Here is a 16206-nt window from a genome sequence, read left to right as displayed (position 1 = left end):
AGCCGAGCGCTTGCCACAGAGGGGTTTTGCTACCTGGGTCATTTCCAGCGCATTCATCACAGCAGCAAAACTGAACATGTTCCCCAGGGTGCTTTTCAGCTCGGCAGCCAGCTGGATGGTCTTGTGCAGCAGGGCTGCCCTCTCTTCCGTGCTGCCTGTGCAGCCCAGGATATCCACCGCAATCATTATGGACATGGTGTGGAACCTGACGTGAGAGGAAACAGAGAGGCTGAGATGTCAGATGAGGAAGGAAGCAGAGGCAAGGGAGTTAGGAGGTGGCTAGGGGATATGGAGCGTCTTGGCCGCTGGTTCAAATCTGACCCAAGTGGGGAGTGGCCAGAAGATGTCCCCATCAGGACGGCTCTGTGGTTCCCCACGTGCAATGCATTGGCTGGCTCAGTCCAGTGGGACACAACTGGAGGCCACATCCGCAGGTTCAGCAGAGAGGCTGAGGACTGACTGGTGCCATGGAGCCTGGACTCCCCCTAGAGGTGGCCCATCAAGGTCAGGTTTGAGGCCCATCGGGAGGCCAGCACTGGGTGTGATGCTTGCACTGCAGCTGCCTGGGGTGCGTGGCTAAACTGAGGATTTCAGTCTCCGGGGCCATTACTCTGGGGCCTGTCGCTGTGGTTTCAATAACCCACTGAAAGCAGATTGGGGGCAGAGCATTGTACGGCGACGGAAGCTGCATTCGGAACCACAGGCCAAACTTGCCAAATCTGGTGGCAACAGCGAGTCCCCGAGGTCCAGAGCAAGATACCTAACCGAGTGGGGCTGAGCCCCACAGCTCTTCTGGAGTCAGGCAGGGTTGCCTGGGACAGGAGCCAGGGCAGCACTTGCTTTCCCAAGTCCTACAGGCCCCCTGCCCCTTTGCTTCCCAGCCTACCGTTCTAGGAGGTCGAGTCGAAGTTGATGGCCGTGGGGCAGGGTGAGCAGCTCCATGCCTGAGCTCACTCCCATGAGCCTCTGCATCTCCTTGGTAACACCCAGTATCCTAGCAACCTGCAACAAAGAGGGAAAGCAGCTGAAGCTCCTCGGATTGAGGGGAGGGGGCTTGGCTCGGTGCAGAGAAAGTTTTCGCTCTGGACAGGCTCCGCTGTGAGGCAGCCACAAGCTTAGGTCTTCCCCCTGCCTCACCACACACCAGGCTCAGCCGGGAAAGCACTGATGCTTGGGACTCCCTGAGCCGCTGTCAGCGCGGGGTTTACACACACAGGGCACGCCAAGAGATGGACGGTACTGGATGGGTGTGTGTGTGAAGGTACTAAACCCTGTGAGCAAATGGAGATGCACCCATTTACCCCAAGGGATGAGTTTGGCCCTAAAGCCCAAGATCCCCTGATGTCGAGAACCAGTATCCAGACCCTAGATGGAAACAAACTCTGGAAGTGAAAGGGCCTGGACGGGGCAGGCCGGTGGCAGGTGTTTGAGGACAGAGTCTCAGCAGTGTCCTTGGTGGGGCATGGCTAGTATGGAGCCTCTTGAGGCACAGGTGGGAGAGTCAGGAGATCTCGCTTCTAATCTTGGCTCTGCCAATGACTGCCTGGCTTGGGGCAGGACACTTCTCCCTGGTCCCCAGATAATCCTGCCCTACCTCACGCACAGGGGCCCGGGAGGAATGTAATGGCTTTGAGAATGGACAGTGCTCTTTGATTACAACCCAGCCCTAAGAAGCTGGCTCCCATCCAGCCCAGGGGTGGTGGTGACCAGGGTGGGCCCAGCTGATCCCCAGTAGATGGCCTGTGCAAAATGAGGTGGATTGTCTCAATCCAATTCTGGGTGCACAAGTCCTCACCTCGCAATGAGCTCTCACGTAATTGGCATTGATTGTCCCTTTGTCAGCGGTCTCAGAGAGGCCAAGGGCTGAGTGGGACCAAAAGAGACTCAACTCCCCTCATGCCCCTAGAGCACTGGTAATACTAATTTGCCCCCACAACACCCTGAGAGGTCAGCCACACACATGCATTTTACATATTGGGAAACTGAGGCACGGAGCACTGAAGTGACTTGCCAAGGGTTACAGAGTCACTGGTGGATCTGGGATTAAAACTCAAAGATGGTCAATCCCAGCTCCGTGCTCAGTCCACCAGACCCCACTCATCTGCTCAGCTGGCACCAGATAGGTCTCTTTGAGACGCTACATTCTCTAGTTAAATGTCAGCTCTTCCAACAAGCCCAGCAAGGGAGGGGTTAGTTCAAGGCAGCAGGTCATGGGAATGACATCGCCCTCCCCACCCTCCAAATCTCCAGTCATACCAGGCAGTCCACTTTGGTGATGTGTCTGGCAAGGGCCTTGGCATCCACCTCTGCCAGGAGCTCCTTCACCTTCTTAAGCACAGCCATTTCCAGAGGCTTGTTTTCCAGAGGGATCAGCAGGGACTGGAACGCCACAGGGTTGAAAGACGAGCCCATCTCCACAGTGGGTGAGACAAAGCCCACAATGTCCTGCTCCCTTTTCATCCTCTGCCCTGCCTCGCTGGAGCCGTTCTCTGCAGTCACCCTCTGACCCCCCTCCACCTTCAACCTCTCCACATAGCTCTTAGTGGGGAGCGGCTTGGTGTCATGAGTCGGCCTCTCCTGGCCAACAGGAGAGGTGGGGTGGAGCTGGCAGTAATGCCCTGTGTCCGGGTCGCTATAGCTGTTAACAGAGGGGGAAGGAGAGGCCGTGGAGTACCCATGGCAGGGAGTGGAGTGGGTGCTATCAGCCAGGTCTGTCAGGGGGTTGTTTCCTGGACACAGCTGTGGCTCGCTGGATCTTCTTATGACAGGAGAGGCTGGGGTAATGCCACCAGCTTGACCCCCTTGGGGCTTTAGCCGAGTCACTGCAGAGGGAAGAAGAGACCCAGTTACTGTAGATCAGAGAAGAGACATGCATCCCAAGCACATGCATAAACACGCATGCTGCAGGCCAAACCGAGAGATGCAAGAGACCCAGCTCTCAGATAGAACAGACAATCTGGATCGGGACCTATGAAGTTACAAATATCTTTGTCATGATCATAAGAACTTCTAGCCAGTCAGAGGGCAGGTCTTTGAGCCCATGTTATATTTGAGGTTGCCAAGGACTGGCAGAAATTAGAATAGTTTCTAACAGTTGTACCACCCTAGGGTTTAGTCCCCCCGTCTCATTCCAGACTAGCTGATTCTTTTTAAATGGTGGTGTGGTGTAGGTAGTTAGGAAAGATTGAGGCCCTTGTTTTCTGTGTACTATTCCTTTAAGTTTCTAAGATCTGCCTCTGTGCAAAGACGGCAGCCATTGTGTTCTCAGAGTGGCTGCAGCCTGTTACATAGGAGATTCTCACACTCTGCTCTCTCTGACTGGACTTTCATTCTCTCTGGATGTTTTCCCTTAATCTGAAGAGGGGTTATTTTAGACAGTTGGTGTTTCATTAGCAATAAGTGATGCAGCAGGCAGGTAGAGTTGTAGGAAAGAGATCGGTCATAGGGTGACAGGCCCTTTGGAGGAAATTGGGGCCAGTTTACCCATGACTAAAGCCGGTGAGACAGCCTTGGGGCTAATTGATTGCCCAGGGGCTAACTGATCATCCAGCCGGCTGGTTGGTGCTTAACTGATAGGTAAGTACTGGATTTTAATATAAAGGTCAGCAGAACTCAGTTGGAGAGGAATCAGTATGGTGATCAGTTGGGGACAGAGAGCTCTTGGAGAGAGGAGACCCCACAATGCACAAGGGGAGCGCCTCCTAAACCAGTTATGAGAAGGACTGTTGAGAACTGAACCCCAGTGCCAGGGAGGAGAGATGGGAAAAATAAGCAAAGTCCTGATGACAGCAGTATCCTGAGCTCCAGAAAGGAGGACTGAGGGTTATTTATGTAAAGAGAACTGAAGGACTGGCGAGAACAGTACCCCAGCTTCCAGGAAGCTCTTTATCCAGGGAGGATCCAGACACCGTGGAAGAGGGGGCACCCCAACAACAGAGCTAAGAGTGGCATCAGACTCAAATTGAAGGTCGTTCCTTGTTTGGGACATGTTTTCTGTTGATTAGTCGTGCTTTGGACTTACAAACTCAAATGGGGAAACTGAGGCAGTATCTGTAGTGTGGCACCTGGCCACTAGGGCTGAGGAAGGGATGAAGCCTGACTCATTGACAAGATCTGTATTAAGCATGTAGAGGCCAGTGTTATGTGCCACAGGGCTGGTGTCTATCTAGTAGCAGCCCGGCCCAGTTTGCATGCCTGAGCCTCTGGTGTCACACCAAGCAAAGTCCCTCCCCTCTTTCCCCAATTCCACTCTTCATACTATGGATAATGCACATTTGAGTCTCTGTGTGTGACTGCTTTCCACGGGGCTGAGGGATTCCTACCGGTGCTGTAGGCCGGAGACAGTGGGCTCTCGGAGATGGGAGACATTGGGGAATGGAGATCTTGGATTTGGTCCACGCTGACTGCGCAGTTCCGGATGACGTCTCGATGATGCGGTAAGGATACGCTGGGGGCGGGGTAAAAATAGGTCAAGTCACTGATCCCTCAAAACACATGGCTCCTGTAGACGCTCCACGGTAGATGCCAAGGGACAAATTCACAGTGTAAACGCGTGCAACTGTCAGTGAACTTGTGTCTGTTTGTGCCAGCAGCGAATTTGGTCCCCAGGCTTCTGGGGTGGCTGGGGTAATATGCCCACACCCCAGGAGAGGGCACACAGGACTTGATTTTCAGGAGAGCTCCGCTCCCGTTTACACACCAGCACAAGCAGCCGAACTTTCAGAAGTATGTGGGAGGGAAGCTCTGCTGAAAGCCCAGTCTGTGGGGATGGGCTTTTCAAGAGTGCTGAGCACCTACGACTCCAGCTGAAGTCCATGGGAGCTGCAGCTGTTCAGCACTTCTGGAAACCAGGCCATGATTCTCTAGGAAATGCTCAGGACCGTCAGCGAATTCAGGCCCAGCGCGTCGGCTCTGGAGGACCAAAGTCAGAAGAGAAAGGTTTGTGCTCGTTGTGTATTAACAGTCAGTGACAGCCGTTTGCGTTTAACCATTCTCCTCTCCCCAGCCTGTCCCCACCCTCCCCCTAGAGGGCCAGTAACCCAAACCAGACACATGGGGCTGTGCAGGAGAAATAGCCAAGAAATGAGGGGAAATTGACTCGTTTTGGTTTCACTGCCTACGCTGACCGGAGGGCAGAACTGAGCAGTGAAGAGTAAGTGAGAGTTTGACAGTTCTTTCCATTTCCCATCTCTGGCGTGCTTGGCAAGGCCGGGGTATGTTTTTTTTTTTTTTTTTTTTTTTTAAGATCCAATCAAATGAAATTGGCGGAACGTATAACCCTACCAAGCTGGTCGGGTACCCTGTGCATGCTTGCTGCAGCTTTAACTGATCTGACTCACTGGTGACGCTAAGGGGTGTTAGCTCAAAGCGCTCTGTGGCTCTTAGCGAGGAATGCAACCGGTTGCTGATTATTCTGGTGTGTTGTCCAGCAAGTTGGGGGCTGAGGACTAGGAGTTGGGATTCCTGAGTTCTAGTCTGGGCTCTGCCATTGATTTGCTGTGTGATCTGTGGCTAGTCATTTCCTCTCTTGGTGCTAGTCTCCCTGAATGGAGATAATCCCAGGGATGTGGTGAGATGTCAAGGCCCTCTGAGACCCTTACGTTCCGCCTTTCACTTATCTCGTTACCTGGTGGGGCACCCCTCGCCCCTGGTGATCTTGTCGGCCGTCAATCCGTCCGTCATGGTGATGCTCCGCCTCTTGATGTGCCCCCCTTTCTGGCTGGCGGGGCTGTGGGGCCCGCTGTGCTTCCCATTGGCTAGTCCGTAGCTGGCCTCCAGGTAGCGCAGCGGGAAGGTGCGGTTGATGGGGCAGTAGACGATGGCGCCGCTCTGCTCGGAGACGGCTTTGCGGTTCCCCACATAGAAGCGCACCAGGGCAGGCACGTTGTCAAAGCTCTCCTGCTCGAACAGGTACTGGATGTGGGTGCGGCCGTCGCTGGACTTCACCATCACCTTGTTGATCTTGAAGTGCAGCGGCTCGTTCCTCCAGCGGCACGTCAGCACGTAGTCCCCCAGGCTGGTGAGCGAGTCACGGATCAGGAAGTCCCCGTTCCTCTGGACCAGGCTCTCCGACACCTGGGGACGCAAGGCGGAGATGATCAGACCTCCCCTGCTCTGGGTGGGCGCCACCACAAGCAACTTTCCATAACCTGGGTGGGGATGGGTGTCAGCGGGGGATAGGGATCTGTGGGGGGAGTGGCGGGTGGTGTTTGGATCATGAAATAAATTCATCCTGGAGGGGATGGAGAAGACTTAGGTGCATGGTGAGAAAGAGGGAGATGGCACTAGCCTAGGCCCAGCCCTGGGCCCCGATTCTCCCCTGCCCTGCACTTTGTGCAGTCATTTACAAAAGTGCTGCAGCTCTGACTGGGTTGCGTTTTGCACCATGTTGCACTGGGGTAGGTGATTTCACCAGGTGCACGGCAGTGGTGAATCAGGCCCCTGATCCAGGCCTCTCACGTGGCTGCAAGGAGCTTGGGGGAGCTCTGCTAGCTTCCTTCTCAAAATGCTCCTTGTTGCATGAGCTAGAATCTCAGTCCCATCCCCTGAAACTGTGGGGTGGGAATAGACCTGCCAGGACACAGAATGGGGGCCAGATTCATGGAGTTTCCTAAGATGGGACCTATGCCCCAGTTTTAGGCTCCGCTGAGATCCACAAAACTCTCACGGAACCCTATAGGAGCCTAAACTCCCTCAGTGCCTAAGTTTTCAGGGTAAAAGTTCCCTTGGCACCTCGGTTTCTGCCTCCGGACATGTGCACTGCTGCCTCCCTCTAGACCTGAAGGCACCCATCTGCCACCATCAGAGGAAATCCCAGACCAGTGGAAGGCAGGCGTTTGTCAGCCTAAGTCATGCACAGGGCCCGATCTGGTAGGTGGCCTCTCAGCATGCCGACTGAATCAGGTGCCATTCAAAATCTGGCCAGATGAGGGGATGGGGGTGGTGCCTACCTTCTAATTTTTAGTCCAGTGGTTCGATCGCTCACCTGAGTGGTTCAATTTCTCCCCTGCCACCTAGGTAAGGGGGGGCAGGCTCTGAATGGGGGTCTTCCCCCTCTCAGGCAAGCACTCTAACCACTGAGCTAGGGGATATTCCGATGTGAGGCGCTCTCAGTATCTCCCGTTGAAGCTGTTCCATGGGGGATAAATAATGAAGAGTGATCAGAGCAGGGGGGCTGGACCCCATCACCCGAACCGCTGAGCCACAGAGTCAGTCTCTCTCTCTCTCGCCCAACGACCGTTCTACTGTGGATAATGACTGAAACAGTCCTTGAGCCAGAGAGAGGCTGACTCTAGAGCCCAGGCACCTACCTGGGAGGTGGGAGACCCAAGGGCCAATCCCCCTGCTCCAATCACTCTTTGCTCTGGGCTAAAAGTTATAAGGTGGGTGGCGGCTCCTCCTCCAGGCATTTGCATATGGAGCAAGGGAGGCGCCTAATTCATTCCTGCAAGAAACCACTTAGGTGCTGAAGCCGTCTAGCTCCAGGCAGTGGGTTCCCATTTGTGGATCACCAGCATGGACAAGTGTTCCCTTCAGCCCTGACATAGGTGCCTAGCTTTGACAGAGGGGCGGGGCTTAGCATACATCCCCCTGGTCGGGATCTCCCATTGGTGAGCTCAGACGGCTCCCTGCCTAGCATGCTGGCTTTTATGAATGGCATTGTAAGGTGTCTCTCTCCCATGGTTACTGCACAGGGAGCCTCGTCGCCAAACTTGTGGATCACTGTCCTTTCTGCCATTTTTTTTCTAGGCGCCTAAAAGTTAGGCCAATGCCGAGTGTTGCAACACCCACGTCCCTTTGTGCCCACCCCAGAACAGAGCAGGATTGTCTTGTGGGGCACTTGAGTTCCTCCTCCAAATATTCATCTCCCCATCTGCCCCAAGCTAGATCTAAAGACTATTGGGGGGGGGAGGGGAAGAGAGGCTGGTTCCACGGCCACTCAAGTGAGTGGAGAGGAGCTGAGGGGACCCTTAACGGGGTGGGGGTATTTGTATCATCAGGGTTCAAGGGAACTGCTTGTGCCCCCAAGTGCTGCTCAGAATGGTCCCATGACCACATGGCCAGGCAGTGCTGCAGCACAGATCCACGGGGGCAATGCAGACTGGCCAGTGACCTTTTCCCAGTGGAGTGAGCTCATGTGAGACGAGCCTGCTCCCTCTCTCTCCACCTCTTCCTGTCACTCTATAGGTCTCTGTCTCTCTTCTCAGCCCCAACCAAGATCATATCCCAAGGCTGCCTGAAGGGGAAATCCAGCCATGAGGTGTCCCAGTGCAGGGGGCAAGAGCGTCCTGCCCTCTCCTTCCAGTCCTGCTGCCAGTGGCAGAATGGGCAAGGTGTTGAGTTCAAAGCCCCACTGCGGAGATGGGCCTTAGGGTGTCTCTTGCTGCGCTAGTGCTTGAGGCCAGCCTGGATTCTCCAGGGCAGGCAGCCAAGGCTTGGGGCTTCCAGCAGCAGCCCAGCTCCCCCTCACCTCTCGGGGGATGCGCCCATGGTACCACACATGGCTGCGCAGGTCCGTGCTGCTCAGTTTCAGCTCCTCCTCCAGCTCTTTATGAAGCTTCTCCGGTGAAGAGTCAAGGATGTACTTCTCCTTGGAGAACTAGAAAGAGCACAAGTGCACATCAGCCACCACTCCGTTCCTCTGGACATGCCAGAAACCACCCGAGAACAGAACTAGCACCCAAGGAGTTGCCCTTGGCCGGAGGAGAGGGCCCATCCTAGACACACCAGATGCCCCAAGGAGACAGGAGCCCCACCAGCTGTAGAAGGATCCCCTCCAATACAGAGCTGCCACCGCACAGCAGAGATCCATCAACACCGAGTTACGGATGGCAGCAGTGTAAGGATGGTTTGGATGGCCTGTCACCGACAGAGATCGGGGCTTGTGGGGGGGGAAGGGGGATGATGTGTAAAGAGAATTGTCAGCTAACATGAGCTGCACAATGATCCTGTGCACCCGGTGACGGGAAGGTGCATGGATGTGCTGTCTGTAGTGGAACCCGAGATGACAGCTGGTTTCACGAGAAGGCTCTTGTGAAGAGCCCTTCACCCTGCACATCCCCTGGGGCCAGCTGTGCTGCTTCACTGCTTTTCTTCCTGGATTGATTGTGCCTGTGTTTGTTCACACACGCGCTCGGGGGAGGAGAGATGTATTGATGCCCCTGTTCCTCCGCTCGGGCAGCATATGCTTCTCTCAATCAAAGCACCTGCAACTCCCCTGCAGTGGACGAGAAGTCCCACTGGACACAGCCTCCTCTCTGCCCTCCCTACTCTGCCACCAAACTGTATGACATCACTGGGTTATTTCTGTCTGTCAGAGTCCCAGCAGGCCAGGAGCCAATGACGCCAGTGCAACAGAAGGCAGAGCTGCTGGAGGAAGAAAGGTCAGAGCCAGCGATCCTGTCTGCAGCAAGCTGCAGGTGACTACAGCACAGTCCTCAATGTAGGTTCCTGCATGTACAGTGCACTCCCTGTTTCCAGTGAATCATCTCAGCTGGCACTGCAGGACCCCGTTGCAATGCAATTCTACACCCTACACCTGAACTGGGCTACCATGCTCACTACTACAATATTTGCCTGCTCAGTCATGGCTTATCGGGTGAATGAGTCTTAATTTCTAAGTGGGGCTGGGAATTTGATCCGCCAGAAGGTTTTGGACTGAATCAAACCCTTACTCTTCTGGCTTGTTTGGCACTAATTTTTCTGGGCTGTGCACATGGGAGACGCGCACATGTACTATCCACGCATCCCTTGCATTCACATGTTGCCATGAACAATATGGAGACAGCTACATAAGACACCTGTCGAGATGCAAGAGGGATGGCTTTGATTTTGTTCCATCGTGGGATAGCAACCAAAATGGTACAAAGCTTCCCTCTGTTTCCAACGGGGTAACATCTTGCAATATGTCTGTGCTTACAGTTAATTTGGCCACCCCGGGCTATTGTGCCCGAAGATATTTATGTAGCAGAATTCACTTCCCATTCTTTATAGTGGTCTGTCTGTCTGTATTGCTGTTGCAGAAGTATTCAATGTTCTCTATCTGGCCCTCTTCACCATAGTATCTGAGCTCTTCACACTTTAATGGAGGTTGTCCCTGTGAAATAAAGAGGCTGTCGCAACTGGCTCTTTAAGAAGGAAGAGGCCAGCTCACCTGTGACTGAGAAGCCAACCCTCAACTGGGCTTAAAAGGATGCCTGGCTGGGACCTAGAGGGAAGGAGAGAGACCTGGAGAGTCCCCCAGCTGCCTGTGAGCACAGAGCGAAAGAACAAGGAAAGGGGCAGGTGAAAGCCACCTGAGCGTGTCAGGAAAGGGGCTAGCCTGCTGACCTTCCTGAGCTGGAGAGCCAATGAGGGGAGGCTGAAAAGGGCTGAATCACTGGCTGGTGTTTGGGTCTAAGTCACGAGACTGGTGATTTTCATGTGGATGGTCTAGAGAGTGGGGCTCTGGAACAAGGGCAGAAAGGGACTGGGAGGGAAGCAAGTGCTGGTGGGTGACCTGGAAGTGAGATCCCTAGGGGGAAAATGGAAAAATCTCACTACCTTTGTATGTTTTACTGTGGGAAGTGGGAGAACAGTTTTACCATGGCGGTTCTATGGACTATTGTACCTCTACATCAATTATGCCCAAAGATGGGACTTTGTATCGGACAGTAGTAGACTGTGTTCCTTCTTATGGTTGGAGCATGGGGAAACTGAGGCAGATGCACCTGTTGTGCCATGACCTGACTTTGGAGGGTGCCCTGGGGAGGGGTTGCCTTGTCACAGAGGTATTCTCCCCCATGTATAGATGAGGAACCAAGGCACAGCACAGTACAGCTGTGTAAGGCCCTTGTCTTTTTGTTTTGATTTTGTGAAATATTTCCTGGGAATTTCTCAGTTTTATTCTAAAACTTTAAATATGGATGAAAATTGTTGTTGTTGTTTTTTTAAAAGGGGGGGGAGCCAAGTACTCACTGGGGGGCAGTGGGTGGGGAGCATGCCTGGTGCTCATGGGGTAGCAGGAGTGTGCTCCCTGTGGGTCTGTTGCTGCAGCAGTTGGGAGGTGTGGGCTGCTGGGAGCTGGCTCCTTGCCCATCTAGCTCCCTGACTTCACAGCAGCTGTGGGGACTCTGCAAGGGGGAAGCTGGGCCCTGGCTCACCCCAAATTCAGGTGAAAATTGGTAAATCCCCAATACTGATTTTCCTGCCTCCCCCCCGCCACCAAAACCTGGGCATTTTTCCAAGAAAAATGGGTAAATACCAAAACTGCAGAACCTCCCAGATGTGTGGCCTGGGCCAAGTCACTTCAAGTGGGTTGGAACCAGGACTTCAAGGCAGGTCTTTAGCAGACCATCCTTCTTCCCTGGTTGGAGCAGCTTCTTGTGTCACTTCTATTGGAATGTAGTTTGACTGCCACCAAGATGCTAGGCTGCAACCAGCTTTCCATTATAAAAGCACTGCCCGTTCCTGGGTCAAGTCCGCCCTGTCCCCCAGCCATCCCCCTACTCACGCTAGGTGTAGTTCCATGTTTCTACAGGCTCGTGCATAGGCTCTAATGCTATCCTTTCTCTAGATGTAAAGAGATGCTTTTCCCTTGCAAAGCTATTCAGCATTTCAGCTGTTCCCCCCCCCCCCCCACACACACACACACAACTGTGAGGTTGGAACAATCAGCATATTTGGATGTCACCTCCCAGCGGGAGGCCAGAGAAGTGAGTGGCATTGTGGTCAGGATTTGAAGGGGGGAGGGGTTGAGTCTGGGCCAGGGCAACTCAAATTAAAAAGAAATAAAATCAAATAAAAAAAGCCACTTCATCTGATCTGTAATCAGTGCACTGTTGGGGAAAGCTCACCCTGTGGGGAAGGATGGATCACGTAGGAGTAACACAAGAGACCCATCCACGAAAGGGTTAACTCCACTCTGTTAGTCTGCTAGTATCATGAATAATAATGACAGATTTAAAGGGAATCTTTTGCATAAAAATGAGCTTTTTACTAACACTCCTGCACCTGAGCCTAAAACCTCCAATCCTCCCCTCCCCCCGCCCCTAGAGAGACACAAGGGAATGACGTAATGTCTCGGATCAGCTGAAGCTGGGACTCAGGCCCAGGACCACCCTGCTCAGACTCCGCGTCAGGGAGAGGTGACAGGATTCCCAGAGGGCTGCAGGGGATGCCCAGTCACAAATGCCCAGTGGAGCTCCATAATCCCAGCCGGACATGCCCGCACGTACACAAGCCTAGACCTTGGATCCCTCTTCCTGCGAGGGACAGGCTGAGCTCTCCAATATACCAGTGCAGCATCTCAAAGGAGTTGCTCTGGATTTACACCTGGGAGTGCCATAGCCCCCGCCCCCACATTGCATTATTTTGCACAACACACACTCATGCAGGCTTCTTTTGTATAGAAAGAACCTGGAGCACCACTTAAGACAGGCATGACCCACAGCCCCACAGTTCAGGGTTAGTTGCACGTTCTGGGCCAGCACTGAAATATCTAGTGCTATCTAGTGCAGAGGGGCCTGGGAGTTAAGACTCCTGGGTTCCATTCTCATTTATCACATCAGGCAAATCATGCCATCTGTTTTCTCATCTGTAATGCAGATACAAGACACATTTTGTCCAGTTAGAAATTACTCTGATGAGGCAGAGGTTCCCACCACTTCATATAAGAGTCTGAAGCATCTCACTATTACAAAGTTTCCTTTGTTTAATTTCCACCTTTTCCTCCTCCTTATTATACTTATTGGCCCACATTCCCAGGTACAAGGATGCAAGGGCACTGCAATCCAGGGTGTAACTGACAGCAAAGTTTGGCTCACTCCAGCGGTTAGAGGTTTGAAGCCCCTTGTCACCCCTTTTGATTATGGGATGCTAAATGCTAACACACCGAATAACTGTGATCGCCACATCCATTTATGGCCAGGGTCTCGCATTCCTACTCTGACAGAATTCCCATTGAAACCAATGGGGATTTGGAAAAAATTGTGGTTCTATTTCTCCCCCCCCCCCCATGTCTCTGATCTGGATATATGGTATAAGGGCTGCCTTGCCCCAGCACCAGCAGAGTTCATTGAGGTGTTTGGTGGCTGAAGTTAGAGGTGAACCACTAGCCATGGTCCAGCTGGTAGGATATTAAAGGGTCACACACACACATCCACAGGCAAATGCTTCAGACCTGCACTTGCATGACAGCTGGCCTTGGTTCATTAGAATGTTGCCCCCATGCCCAACACCTTCCTGTCTACTCCCCTTCCACTCCTTCTGTTGCCACAGGTCTACGTGCTCTCCAGACCTTCTCTGTAGGTTAGCTCCTTTATCCGTTCCTGCTCCAGTTCTTTTACATCTGTCACCAGCCACCCTCTCCTTTCTTATTAAAGCGCTAGAGCGCGTTGCTCCAGGTCAGCTCTCCAACCACCTTTCTGGTGGGCTANAAGATTTTCTTTTCACACACACACACACACACACACACACACACACACACACACACACACACACACACACACACACACATCTACAGGCAAATGCTTCAGACCTGCACTTGCATGACAGCTGGCCTTGGTTCATTAGAATGTTGCCCCCATGCCTAACCCCTTCCTGTCTACTCTCCTTCCACTCCTTCTGTTGCCACAGGTCTACATGCTCTCCAGACCTTCTCTGTAGGTTAGCTCCTTTATCCGTTCCTGCCCCAGTTCTTTTACATCTGTCACCAGCCACCCTCTCCTTTCTTAGTAAAGCACTAGAGCGCGTTGCTCCAGGTCAGCTCTCCAACCACCTTTCTGGTGGGCTATTCTCACTCTGGCCAGAGGCTGGAAGCCACATTACAGTGAGTATGGCTTCTCTTCCGCTGATGAAGCTTTCTCCCGCCTCGCTATCCCTGACCATAGGGAAGCCTTTGACACCATGGAGGACTCCTCCTCCTGGGTCCCTTCCAGTTGTGTAACATATCAAGTGCTCTCTGGTCACGGATCTGGTCCTACCTATCAGACTCTTTCGCTGGTGGAGATGCCTTCTCTACGGAGTCCCAGAAGGTTCATTTCCTCCTCCTGCTCTCTACCACCTCAATCCTTTTTCGGTTTTTAACCTGAAACATCTCTACCCTGACGATACTCGATGCTCCATCTCTTGACACCTTTAATGATTCCTCCCCATCCATCTTGACCAAGTAAACTTGTGGTTTCCTCCCAGCTTCCTTCAGCTAATTGTCTCAGGCAGACTATTCTCTCTTGGGCAATCAGACCTCCCATGTGCCTTCCACGTAGGCATCATCCTAAACCACAAGCTTTCCATCTGCAAATCTGCCTGTCATCACCTCCCAGGCATTCCCTCTGTTACAGTATGTCACTTCTGCTGAAGTCCCGAGCCAAGCTTTCATCTCCTCTTACAACCCCATTCTCTATGGCTTCCCCAGCTACCTCAAGTACACAGACACATGATTACACCCTCCTATCCTCTGCTCTGTTGGCAGCATGTTCATTTGTCCTGGAACTGGAAAACTGCCCTTCTTGTTTTGAACCCCTCCCTCGGCTTGCCCTAGCTAATCCACAGACCTTCCCACTCCATGCTCAACAGGAACTTGCCTTTTTTCTGTCCCCAAGCCCACCACTGCATGCACTAGTCGCTTGTGGTGCAAGTGCCTTCTGCTCTGCAGCCACGGCCTTCTGGAACAGCTGCCTTCTCTCTTGCTCCATCCAGCCTTCCTCCTGATTTAAAGTCTCTCTTCTCCCTTTCCTCTGTCTCTGACATTTTATTTGAACTCTCCCGACTCAAACAACAGTTACCAAGTATTTTGGGGATCCTAGATTCAGCCTCAGACCAGAAGGGGACAACTCCAGACCTGTCACCAGCAGGTGAAACTCCATTGATTTCAGGGGATCTGGATTGCTCACAGCAGCTTCAAATTCATGTGTGCTCTGTGAAGCTGTACTGTACTGTGCTGCCCAGTGGCATACTGGGCCGAGATGGGGCTGACTACCTTGCTCCTGACATTCCCCAGAGTATCCCAGAATCCTTTGTACTAACTGCACTGGCACGGGCTCCAACCAGATCCCACACACCAGACCCTTTCTTCTCCCACCTGCTGGGGGCTCCTGGGAACCTGCAGCAGAGTGCTTGGAGTGAGCCCTGCACTCTTCTGGAGCCCTCGAGACATGGCACCCCTGTGTCTGCCTGTGCTCAGATATGTCTCTACCACTGGACTGGAGCGGTGGATGTGAATTCCTCTGACGGCACTGGGGCCCAATCCTGTGAGGTTCAGAGCACTCAGAACTCCCACTGACTTGAGGGGGAGCCGCAGGTATCCTGCGGGCTCCCCGTTAGCTGGGGTTCTCCTGCCCTCAAGTCCTTAAACACACAGGCAAACCCATTCAACACGGCTGAACTTTATTAGCAATGAATGGTAGCCAGGGGATGCAGCCAAAGTCCAGCTCCCTCCCAGGGGGCCTAGGCCTGAGCAGATACCGTTGCCATGACAACCCCATCCTCTGACATGGAGCCGCCCGCATCTCTCCATGTGAGTGGCGGCAGCAGCTTGTTCATGGCGGCTCCCTCCCCTGCAGCAAAGGCTTCCAATAAAACACCTCCCAAACTAGCTTCTAGGGCAGAAGGGGATGCAGAGCGGAAGGATGTACACGGAGGTGCAGCCTGCAGGGCCCACCTGGCAGTACATGATCCACACAGAGTGGGTGGAGCAGTGGGGGTCTGGGCTGGGACTCCCCACAGTGGGGGGATCCTATTGAAGTCACTAGTGCCTGAGAGTGGGAGGGCTCGGGGGGGGGGGGCAGGGGGTGTGTGGAATTGGTGATTATGTCATTTCCATCCCCTCTGTTCTCTGCTGATGCAGCCGCTCTCAGAGCAGCCCAAAGTGGGGGGAAAACACCTCTCCCCCGGCTGTTTCATTCCTGCTTTAGTTTTCCCCCCATTTCCCAGCGGTACCTTGGAAAATAACAGGGAGTTGTATTGAGAATTGGGGGCGATGCAGAGCAATTGGGGGGGTATGGGAGTGACCCCAGCTCAGCATGCACAGAGGAAGAAGAGGAAGCGCTGCTGAGGGTCAGAAAGTGCCAGCAAGAGCTTTTTCAAAGCTGTTTGCTGCCTAGAATTAGTCATTGCATCATTTAGCTGGGAGAATGGCCCTTCCCTCTCCCCATTAGCTTGCTCCAGAGATCTCTCTCCAACCCCCTCAGGCACACACCTCATTCTCGCCAGAGAGACTCTGGGAGGCTC

General features: G+C 53.3%; 1 protein-coding gene across 4 annotated transcripts in view; it reads right to left on the bottom strand.

Moving 5' to 3' along the window:
- SH2D3C (SH2 domain containing 3C) overlaps positions 1 to 16206 on the bottom strand; it is a 55150-nt gene that overhangs the window by 5329 nt on the left and 33615 nt on the right. For all 4 annotated transcript variants that reach the window (XM_034793788.1, XM_034793789.1, XM_034793790.1 and 1 more), the window contains 6 exons: positions 8471 to 8599; positions 5627 to 6075; positions 4323 to 4447; positions 2257 to 2822; positions 887 to 1002; positions 34 to 205 (listed from right to left, as the gene is read on the bottom strand). In XM_034793788.1, coding sequence (XP_034649679.1) covers positions 34 to 205; positions 887 to 1002; positions 2257 to 2822; positions 4323 to 4447; positions 5627 to 6075; positions 8471 to 8599 — 1557 coding nt within the window. The remainder of the gene's footprint in view (positions 1 to 33; positions 206 to 886; positions 1003 to 2256; positions 2823 to 4322; positions 4448 to 5626; positions 6076 to 8470; positions 8600 to 16206) is intronic.

Source organism: Trachemys scripta, chromosome 17, assembly GCF_013100865.1.
Source record: "Trachemys scripta elegans isolate TJP31775 chromosome 17, CAS_Tse_1.0, whole genome shotgun sequence".
Lineage (NCBI taxonomy): Eukaryota > Metazoa > Chordata > Testudines > Emydidae > Trachemys > Trachemys scripta.
The sequence above is the reverse complement of the archived record's forward strand: the minus strand, read 5'-3'. Positions and strand labels throughout refer to the sequence as shown.